The following is an 11,726-nucleotide window of genomic DNA, read 5'->3' as shown; positions in this document are numbered from 1 at the left end:
GGAGGAAGCAAGAGAGTTGGGCCCGCCGGTGGAGGTACCTGAAAAGGTTCTCCGACGATCAAGTCAGTATATGAACTAGAGAGAGTGAGTGATAGGAAGAATAATATTAGAGAGTCAAGGAGTTGAGATTAAGATACTTCCTGTTGGTGGATATCCCTATTTATAGGAGGGAGAGTTGACATTGGGTTCTTGGCTGGTGGTGCGACGCGTGGCTGACCAAAGGTGTTGTCGGGAGTTGCTTTTCCCATGTCAGACGGTCTGTTAGGATCGTACACTGTGTCATTCTTGTCTTCTAGGCTGTGGTTGGTTTGGTACTCGTTCTGCAACCCGTCTGTCGTGCTGGCAGGTAGGTTGGTGGAGTACGGAAAACATGTTGTCCCTTGAGTCAACTTTGGTGGTCCCAACAAGTGGGCCCACCTCGGCGACCAAACATATGACCTTTGATTCGCCGGGTAGGAACAATTACTAATACAATTAATGTTTTTAAACTTATGAATGTGTGATGAAATTTTATGCGTATATATTTGTTTGATAAAATGTAGTTTTTATAGTTGCTCCAACATTTAAGGTATTCATAAAAAAAATTGGAAAAATGTCATTTGCAAAGTAATGTGTACATAAAACTTAGTAAATATAATGCTTCATAAGAAAAATGTACAAATAGTTGTTATGCAATATGCATCATAACTTAAAAAGCTAATTGTTAATTTAATTACTTATTTTGCTTGTTCACACATCATAGTCAAATTAAGTGAGGTTGGTATTTGGTAGCAATATAAATAGTAGGCAAGCATGGCTGCGCCTAATAATGTTACCAAAGCTTAAGGGGTCCCCTCATTTATTTTAAACACTTACTGTAATATAGTACTTTACATTTTGTTTTGAACTATGGTCCCTTAATAAATTCGGATATTTTTGTCTCACTTCAAAATTCTCGTTAAATACAATGTAAATGTTCATATTTATAAGACACAATACTCTGTCTTATACTCCAACTTAAACTTGGAAAACCTCTACACTGGCCTCTATTTTAACTCGTGACATTAATCACGTCGTGCACATGTTGCATTTTTTAAAATTTTAACTGATATTAATGGTTTGGGTTCTACTAAACAGAAATGACATATCATCATATCAAATTATTTTATAAATCTTCTTATATTACAAGAAAGTGATATAAACCATTCGTAAATCAATGATAAATAAATAAAATATTACTTTATGATAGATGTTATTTTTTATGGTGTAGGATAATGTATCATTTTCCTTTTATAAACATAACCAAATATAAAAGATTTAATAGCCATTTTAGTGAAATTTAGAATGGATAATTTGAACATAAAATATATCTAAATCAAATATAAAAACTTAATGAGTAAAAAACCTAAAGACTGATACAAAAAAGAAGAAATATTATGATCGACTACCAAAACCCTAATGATAAGAGCAAAACAACAAAAAGCTGGAATGCTAACTCCTAAACCAATTATGCAGAAGCTGAATGAACTCAGCAAGAGTCTGCGTCCAAGACTTCAAGCTAGAATCTTCTCATATAAACCAATTCATTTATCAAATATTTCATTCATATGTAGGTCACAATAATTTTAAAAAAATCCGACTTAACTAGAAGTGTCAAAATCAATTAGAAGAGTTCTGCTCCAGCATTTAACTGCTATGTAATATGAATTTTATTTGGTGAGTTACTTAGAAGATTTTAAATAACTAAGATAAGCAGCCTGAGAATATGGTTCACAATTAATTAATAAAGAAATAATGTAAGGACTATACAACTTTTAAAATGCCCATAATTTGTAAATGAAAAATAAAGCATAAAATATTAATACTGAGTTATGAATGATAATACTGTAAATTTATATTATATTACAGGGTCTGTGTATATATATAGCCATGAGCATTGAAAAGCAGTAATAGATACAAATTACATACAGATAATAGTACATTTATAGTCTTCACTCATAATATGACTTTCACTAATGATATAGGCTTCCAAAGCCGGTTTGGTATATAACATGAAAACTTGTATAGTGTAGGGTACTAGTCTTCTATTCATTTATAGGACGAAGCATCCATGGTGGAAGAAGAGGGGTAGTTCGAGTTTGCGTTGCAGTTCCTTCATTATCTCCTGACCCACCTCTGCATAAGTGACTTAGTTGAAGTAAGGTACATGTTAAAAATGAGCTATGCCTAGCTACACATGTCTCATACATAATTGCATATTACTAACTGGGTTTGAATTTGTTCTTTCCCTTCGTTTAGCATATATACTAGACTTACAATATTTTCATATCACTTTTTCTCACGCCTCCTTGCATCTACATACATACTTTATATATAGTAGGCATAAACATGCACGTGGATAAAGAATGTGGTGTGAGACAATTATTGAGTTTAACTGGTGTTATAGTCATAGTGTATGATTTGTTATAGTCATAGTGTATTGAGATAATGTGTAGTATATGATTCTACACTACCTATTCACTGTTTCGTCCACACATTCATAAGAGTTGTATATGTACAAATTATTTAGCTAGATGATATGCAAAAATGAATTCATGCAGATGCTCAGTTACACACTGAAAACAGAAAGTTGGGAGCGTTTGAGGTATATATATATATATGCACCAAAGAAAGGAAAACTTACCCAACATTCAAGGACTCCAATGGTTGATTTACGAGGACAGAGCTCACATCCACACCATTTTGCACTCTCTGTTGCTCCTGCTGGGCCAAAGCCTTCTCTTTCTCCTTTATCTAGTTTCACTCAAATCATGTAGTCATGTAACTGAAGTTAGATTAATTGAAATCCAAACAACTCAACAATGAAGTTGCTAATGATGTAATTGACCAAGCTAAGAATAAGAAGAAATGTGACTATTTCGGATTTTGAAAAGGCTTATAAGTGAATAAATTGGGGTTTTCTTCTTTACACGATGGATAAGATGGGGTTTTGTCATAAATGGAGATGTTGGATTAAAATCTGCTTACAATCTACCTCTATCACTATCCTAGTAAATGGTAGTCCAACCCAAGAGTTTCAAATGGCAACATGCTTATGGCAAGGAAATCTGGTAGCACCATTTCCTTTTCTCATTGTTACTTAAGGTCTTGGTGGTATCATTAGAGAAGCACTAGTGAAGAACATCTTCCACAGGTATAAGGTTGGAAAAGAAGATATTGTTATCTCCCACCTACAATATGCGGATGATACCTTGTTTATTGGGAAGAATTCTGTTCATAATGTCACGGTTCTTAAAGCATTGTGCTTTGAGTTAGCATCCAATTTGAAAATAAACTTTCACAAAAGCAGATTTATTGTAATTAATTCCAATCGAGAATTTGTCAAGTTGGAGAGATCTAGGCATTTTTAGCAACATCAAGGAATGAGTTTGTTGGTGCAGCAGAAGCGATCGTTGCGCAGCGTTGGCCACAAGCAATCAAATAATGTGCATAGAATAAATAGAAGAGAAAAAACAAGACAATTTGTTAACGGGGTTCGGCCAATTGTGCCTACATCCCGGGAGTGCTGAGCGGCTACCAAGATATTATTAGAGAATTAGGATTACAAACCCTAGCACACCCATGGGCCCACCTGCTCATGGGGTGTTTCTATTTGATGTTTATATCTAGTGCACATTATAACAAGGGACTTGAGTCCAATATATAACATTGATATTCTACTCTATTCTAATTTTAGGCAATGTAGGACTTCATATAATAACATATTTCAAACATCCCCAACAGAGTCAATCATGGGTGGGTGGCTGAGGGGATCCATAGGAGTTTAGGTTCTAGAAATAATACTAAGTTATTGTCAAAATTATAGGTTGGGGGTGTGGGACTTCTGAAAAATTCTTTTGCAAGATTGTTTCACGTGACTTTGGATAAAGATACAACTGTCAGCTCAATGAGGGAATGGAGAAATGATGTATGGAGCTGGAAATTCAATTGGAAGAGGAGTTTGTTCCTTTGGGAGAAAAAAGAACAAGAAGATCTATTACAAATTCTTGAAGATTCTTTGCCTAAACAAGATGGTGATAATGGGTGGATTTGAATCCATGAAAATAGAGGTCAACATTTGGCTCATAATGCATTCCACATAAAACATAAGAATGATAAAAACTAGGAAATTGACTTCTTCAAGAGAATATAGGCAAGTAATGCCCCACCAAAATTGAAAAGTTTAGTGTGGAAAGTTTCTTTGGATGGAGTTCAAACAAAATTGAATCTAATGCAAAGAGAAGTCTTAGGAGCACATCACTCGCCGAGATGTGTTCTATGTGGGAAACTCGATAAATCGACAAACCACTTGTTTTTTCTTATTCGAAATCCGATAATGTTTGGCAAAAGCTTTATTCCTGTGTTTTGATCTTTAACTCAATTATCTATAATGATGTTAAAACCAACATCTCAATTCATCTAAACATGTCACATATGAGGAACAAGAAGAAACAATAGTGGATCTCTATTTGGTTTATCACTATTTGGACTATGTGGCATATTAGGAACAAAATTATTTTTAAAAACTCTTGATTCCACCTAGATGAAGTGTTGGATCTAATTTTTTTACCCTCTTGAAACCTTCTCATTACTCGTTTCCATAATTTCTATTTCTCTTATGTGGAGTGGGTCTTGCACCCATCCAATTGTCTCAAAGTTGATTAATATCTAGAACTTATATGATAGAAGTATTGTTTGTTCTCCTAATTTCTTTATTTCTTACTTAATGAATATAGTTGCTGATAAAAGAAAAACAATATGCATGAGGTAGCTGTTGGAAATAAACATTTTATCACCTTCTTTGCGAGAATGTTGTTTTGTTCCTGAAGTGCCTTATCCTGCAATAAATATATAGAAGACAAGTAGTTTATAAGACCCAACATCTAATTAAATCATGATGATTTATGACCAGAAGCAGATTCACAACACTTGGTCAATAAAAACAATAATATGTACATATTGATACTGAAAATTGATGTTATAAAATTATTGAAAGTATATATGCACGTGCTAACCGAAACATGCTTAAAAAGTTACTATTCATGTTGATAATAACTTAATGAATCAATCAAAAAAGAATTTACGAAAACATGATAGTGCCATAATTTTAAATTAGAGTCTAGCTATTACTTTTCTGTAGTTTTGAAGGAACAAACTTAACTCAAAAGTGGCGGAATTATTTAGGATTCTGATATGGAGTTTAGTTTTCTTTTTTATTCTCTATATGATTTATTTTTTAGGTGCATTTAGTAGTAAAAAAAACCTTATAGAGGTGTAAGTAGTATAGTGCACATTGTACTGTTGAATTATGGGCCCCTTCATATCTTTGAACAAAGATTTAACATTGTTCATCCCAGATTCTTTAGCAAATTTCTCAAAGTACTACATTTTAGTCAATTTACTGTGGAGTTGCAGAAAACCCATATTTTTCTTTTTTGGGTATATATTACTTGGGAAGTTTTTCTGCAGTAGAACAATCTAGCCAGATTTGCACCCACTCAGACAGTGACATATTTATTTTAGGGAAAAGAGAAAAAAGGAAACATGATTCTCTATCATTAATGCGCCCAAACTTAGGTGCAAGATGCAGGTAAGAAAGACAAACCTTTTTCTGAAGCCCAGAAATAGATTCATACATGAGTTGATTCTGCACGTGATAAACACTCAGAATTACTATCACATTCCATTTCAAACTTCAAAACAACATCGGTATATCACTATGCATGGGTTTGCATGGTTTTACCTTTCGTGTTCTTATGTGTTTGAGAGCAGAATCAAGTTGTTGTTCCAAATTCTGAAGCTCTTTCAGACTTAGGCTATCCAGATCTTCTCCCATGAAATTCCTTGCAAAAATATACCCACAAATTCAGCCAATGCATATTTTGTTTTATTTATTACACAACAACACAAGTATTGCTCCTATACCTTTGATTTCTCTGTAGGACTTCTACTCTTGCTTTGAGTTTTGCGTGTTCCAAAATCCAGTTTTCCTAAGAATGCAAAAAATAATGAAATCAATATTCAAACTCTCACTAGTTTATCTTATGCCCTCACTAGAAGAAATGGAGACTTACATTTGATGTTTGATCATTGTTAGCATCAACCTGTCTCTCCGTATATGAATACCTCTCATATCGTTCAAGAATTCTTTCCATACTGTTTTTTGTGGATAAGGAATGAAACAAAGTAAGAATGAGAAAATATTATGATAGCATCACATGGAAATCTACAAGCAGAAGAATCGCATATCAAAGCAAATATAGCATCAAGTGATATTATTATTATTATGGAAATGTTTCCTGTATATGTTTCTTCTCAACAACTTTATGTAAACCTTTGAGTTTTACTTATGCTATTTTTCTTTTTTGAAAGGAAAATTAGATTATTAAAGAGAGAGAGAGTATTGAGATTTGAGAACATCTCTGTCAAAGTTATGGGGAAAGTGATCATGACAAATAACAGTGACCCTATAATTTACAGGCTAAAGGCTGAACCAAATATGGTAGCATTTTGCATTCAACAAAATGAGAAAATCGCACACATTCACTTTTACTTGCCCTTCAGCGCATCAAATTAACACAAAGTCATACATCAAAATTCACACAAGTAAGAAATGAAGTAATGAACCATCGGAAAAGCGTATGAAGATTGAAGCTGAATAAAGTAGATTGATATCTTCTTTATTTTTGGTTTTTATTGCAGAATGTGTAGGATTCACATTTTTCTTTACATTTTTTACTATTTCTCTTAGTGTGATATGATTTTGAAATGAAACTTTAACCTGAAATCATCAGATTCAAAACTCAATATCTCTTCGGTTGTGATAGTTAGAAGATGACCCTTAATCGTGAGTCAAAGTTAATCATTCATCTAATCTTGTAGGCTTTAGTGGAAGAGTATGTTAGGAAGTAAGCCACAAATCACCTACCCTAGTGTTTGTGGTGTGGTATAAATATATGTTAGACTATTCATCTTATCATCAATTGATTTCGAGATGAAATCTTAACAAAATTGAAGAAAAAGAGAATAAGCTAAGCGTAAATTAATAAGTAAAAAGTTAAATTAGAAACATAAAAAACACCACACAATATAATCCAAATTTAAACGTAAACTACATATTCAATCTTTATATAACAAATTTTAATATCTACAAAAAAAAATATTATAAAATTTAAAATAATTATCATAATACATTAATCATATTTTTCTCCTTAAATTCGACATTACTATAAAGACAAAAAATATATAGTACATAAAATACAAAAATAATAAAGATGAATGTATAAAAATTGAAAAGTTAATACCATAAAATAGGATTGTGGGTTGATAAGCACAAAGTACCTCTCAATACCCTAGTTCAAATAAAGTGGAAATAGCTTGTATTTATATATTTTATTATAAAAGTATTTGATGATAAATTATGGCTCTAAGCTATAGTCTATACACACTAAGATACAAAGTAATCCAACCTTGGCACTTTTTTAAATGAATTTAAAACATTCTCTCCAAATTTAGGATTTTACAAGTCATATAAATTGAGGATTTCACATAGTCTCCGAATTTATTTGAAATTTTATATTTTATTTTTCTTAACAAATGGTCAGGGATGCACCTAGTGGATGATTTTAAAATGTTTTTTACTCAATGTTCTAAATATTAAATAAAAAGAGTAATGAAATTAGCTTTCACTTGTTTTCCTTATCCATAAAAATTTAAATTCTACTAATATAAAATGTTTCCTTAAAGTTTTAATTAAATTATGCATAAAAGCTTACAAATTATAGTAAATGCTTCAATGGAATACCAAATAGAATCAAATTATAGATATTAAATTATTCATATTATTACGCTTTATATAATAGTAGGAGTATGCTTTAATTTATTCATTTATACCAAACAAAATAAGGCCAATGTGCTATTTAGAGTGTTATGATTATAAGTGTTTTTTAGAGTAAAATAAGTTAATTCATGCATGTATTGATACCTTAAAAAAATGAATGTATTAGATATTTTTGTTCACTAAATAAGAAAAGCTCATGCCATAGTGAAAAATATCATATATTTATACCCAAAAAATCATATAAAACAAATGTTACATCAGTTGTCGGTCAGCTTTTTATATACTCTAGTTTAAAGCAACCAAGTTCCACCAGATACAAGGTTTTTTCTACTGCATATTATTAAAAATTAAATATTAATGAGTTATTATTATTTTCTATGCAATCCCAGCCAACATTTTAGCAAAGTTATCATGGGACATATATAAAAGGTAAACTATCTGAAGCAGGTTAAATTATGAGTAAGTTGTTTATAAGATGATGGCAAGCACCAACGTAGGAATTGTAGAAAGCTTGTCCTACCCTACTGTAAAACAATGTATAGACTATAGATATAGACTATTGAGGGTTATGTTCTATTTACTCTGCAGTGTCACATTTATGCCCTTTACTTAGGACTGTCCATGGTTATGTATGTCAGATATATGAAGATGCAGTTACCGCACACAATAATTAACTTTAGCACATGCACTATTTCCCAACCCCAAAACCCTTTTCTCTTCACAAAGAGGTGAAGTTTGATGTAAAAGCTTGCTACTGCATGTTCACAACCTTTTCAAGTTTGCAATGAGAGGTTGATAATTCATACATTACATAAAACACGGACGACACTGATGTTAAACATAATATTAAGTTATTAACGACATATATAGTAAAAGTGAAAAATACTCTAGCAATAAATAACGCATATATAACAAGAAAGATACGAGGCTTATAAAAACAAAAACAAAAACCAGAAAGATACAAAATTGAATATTTGGGGTAAGGCAGAAGTATACAAGAGAAAAATTAAATGGCAGCATAAGATCATAGAGAAGACACACAGACACATATATATTAGCATGTGTAGTAAAAACAGAATAATTAACTAGGATATTAGAAATTAAAAATAATTAAGATTTGAGGAAAACAAAAAAAGTGGAAGTGGAGAATAGAGGAAAGAAGAGAATTATTGAAATAAACACGAGTAGAAAGAGACATGGATTTACACTAAAGAGAAGATCAGATTATGAGGCTATTGTAGGTATATAGGTAGGGTATAGCATATATATATATATATATATATATATTATATATATACGTACCAGGGGTCGCTGGAGTACTCAAAAAGCTTGCCTTTTGTGGAGAAGACTATAAGAGCCACTTCTGCATCACAAAGCACAGAGATCTCATGTGCTTTCTTCAGTAACCCAGATCTTCTCTTTGAGAAAGTTACTTGCCTATTGATCTTGTTCTCAATCCTCTTCAACTGCACTCTTCCTCTCCCCATATCTCTTTCACTATTTCTGATTAACTAACACTTCAAAATCACCAACATAAAATAACATATAAACTTACACTTTTTTCTCTTTGGTTTGTTTTCCTTCTAAACCCTCTACAAGTATGTATGGAATGGAATGGAATTCTATTCTATTTATATTTATTTGTATGGTGTTGATATTAATAGATGGCGATGCAAAACAAATAGAGAAAGATAATGAAGATGTGAAACAGAGGAAAGAGGAGCAAGTACTATGTGTATTAGAGTCAAGGCTTTGAATAATGCACAATTTACTACTTCTCTTGCATTTTTAATTACAAAAGGGAAAATATCATTGGACAGTTTTATAATATTCGGGGACCAAAAGCGAAAGTACCAGAAACCGCTTAGTACAGAAAAAGGTGGTTTTGTAAAACCAGGGTGGTTTCGTCAAAATGCTTGTCGAGTTATCATTGGCCAAAGATACTGTCGTTATTGTACGGGCCCCACTATTTCGAGTTAGCACTCTTCCCCTTTCGTAAGCGATAGCTTCAGGTTTATTAGATTGTTGTTAATTGTTATTGTATTATTAATTAACTAATTCAATTTTATGCATGTTGATGTAATAACTTATAGTATCAAATATTATTATGAAAAATAAAACAAACTTTTGAGGACTAGAATTGGAGAAAAGTATAAAGATTAAAATCACACCTAGGTAAATTTTATGAGGAAAATATAATTATTTTATTTTTAATTGTCACCTAACATGTTCAACTATTTGTCCATTGCCTTTTAAAAGATAATAAAGTTTTATTGAAAACTAAAAACATCAAATAATTATTTAAATAACGATTAGTTTAGGGTATCATTACTCATAGCCGCCATACCCATAAGGCTCCTCATTATAGTATCACATAAATATTTATCGCACCCAATTTCAAACTCTACTCGCTTTATACCACATTGCTATTTGCTAGTGTAGGCTCTAAAAGTATTATGCTGGTAGGAAAATGGGTAAGAAAATGTTGCTATTTAACTGTAATTTTGTTTTTCTCATCTTTTTTAGTTATGTAGTTTAGATGATGTGATATTTGTTTTGGGTGTTTGATACCTTTGAAAACTCGGATGCTTTGCATGAAGGGTCGTGCTAGATAGACTTCCTTGTAAGGAATTCTTAGCTAGAAGAGGTGTTAATATTAACAACAATGATCATTAGTGAGTTAGGAAGTTGGGTTGACGGAAATTGGGTTTGGAACATTTCTTGGAGACGTAATCTTTTTATTTGGGAAACTGATCTAACTGAAACTTTTTTGCAGGTAATTCAAAATGCTGTTGTCCGTGAAAATGTTCTTGATTCCTGGGAGTGGCGCCACGACAAATCCAAACTTTACTCCGTGAAATCTGCTTATGATCTTCTCTTTCGTCATCATCATCAACCTCCGTCTAGTGATATTAACCACATTTGTATGCTCTGGAAGTCAAAAGCTCCCTTAAAAGTTAAAGCTTTCGTGTGGAGACTTTTCCAGGACCGGATCCCCACTGTTGATGCTCTTCTCAAGAGGGGAGTCGCTATTGCTCCTGGAGCGGGAACTTTATGTCCATTTTGCAACGACCAAGCTGAAACTTCTCAACATCTTTTCTCCTCTTGTAACTTCACTTATTCAGTTTGGCAGCTTCTGTATAATTGGTTGAATATTCACATAGCTCTTCCTCTTCAGCCCACCCATCATTTCACTAATCACATGTGCATGGTTCCTCACAGGCGTTGTTTGAATTATTGGAATATCTTGTGGCTCGCTACTATTTGGGCCATCTGGAGGTCTAGGAATGATTTTATATTTAATTCAGTGCATCCCTCTGTCGAGAAAATTTTTGAGGCTGCTAGGGTTACTTCTTGGCTTTGGATCAATGGGAAGAGGGGTAAAGATCAGTTCTCTTTTGTGGACTGGATAACAAACCCCATTTTTTGTCTGATGTTGTAATGTCTTTTAGTTTTTTCTTTTTTCAGCTTCTTTCTCTCCTGTAATTATTTCCTCTCTTAATAAATTATTTTCTTTTGCCGATCAAAAAAAAAACAATGATCTTTTGTATGTCTAGTGTAAAGATGGATAAGAAATCATATATGACTTATTACTTTTCTTATCGAACTTGGCAAATCATATATCCGTGATTCAACCATGAAGTAGTCTTACCTTCTATTGATAAGGCCTACCTAGTGCAACAATATCCCCCGATTAAATGCAAATGTAGGATATTAACATTAGTTTATTATCTGATTTGGATGGTTGAAATTTCATCTCTTTAAAATTTCAAAAATGTTGTAGTCTTTCGAGAACAAGAAGGTTTGTATGGAGAATCTAGTAGATAATAGTAAGTTCAAGTCTTAGATATGAATCAAAGAAAGATAT

At 32.3% G+C, this 11,726-nt stretch overlaps 2 protein-coding genes across 3 annotated transcripts; one reads left to right on the top strand and one right to left on the bottom strand.

Annotated features, from left to right (window-relative positions):
• Positions 2,009-9,661, bottom strand: LOC109344686 (truncated transcription factor CAULIFLOWER A). 2 transcript variants are annotated; one of them, XM_019583439.1, is made up of 8 exons: positions 9,161-9,659; positions 6,093-6,174; positions 5,944-6,008; positions 5,762-5,861; positions 5,624-5,665; positions 4,815-4,856; positions 2,663-2,772; positions 2,009-2,154 (listed from the first exon to the last, which is right to left on the bottom strand). In XM_019583439.1, the coding sequence occupies exons 1-8, from the start codon at positions 9,343-9,345 to the stop codon at positions 2,064-2,066; spliced, it is 717 nt and encodes a 238-aa protein (XP_019438984.1). In that variant the 5' UTR covers positions 9,346-9,659; the 3' UTR covers positions 2,009-2,063. The 2 variants fall into 2 exon arrangements, with proteins under 2 accessions (XP_019438984.1, XP_019438988.1); XM_019583443.1 differs by lacking the exons at positions 2,009-2,154; positions 2,663-2,772 and adding an exon at positions 2,774-2,842 and having other exon boundaries at positions 4,777-4,856; positions 9,161-9,661.
• Positions 9,771-11,300, top strand: LOC109348860. The gene is made up of 2 exons (XM_019589795.1): positions 9,771-9,833; positions 10,635-11,300. Exons 1-2 carry the CDS (start codon positions 9,771-9,773, stop codon positions 11,298-11,300), a joined length of 729 nt encoding a protein of 242 aa, XP_019445340.1.

Source organism: Lupinus angustifolius, chromosome LG01 (assembly GCF_001865875.1).
Source record: "Lupinus angustifolius cultivar Tanjil chromosome LG01, LupAngTanjil_v1.0, whole genome shotgun sequence".
In the NCBI taxonomy this organism is placed as follows: Eukaryota; Viridiplantae; Streptophyta; class Magnoliopsida; order Fabales; family Fabaceae; genus Lupinus; species Lupinus angustifolius.
Note: the sequence above shows the minus strand (reverse complement) of the source record. Positions and strands in the feature narration are given on the sequence as shown.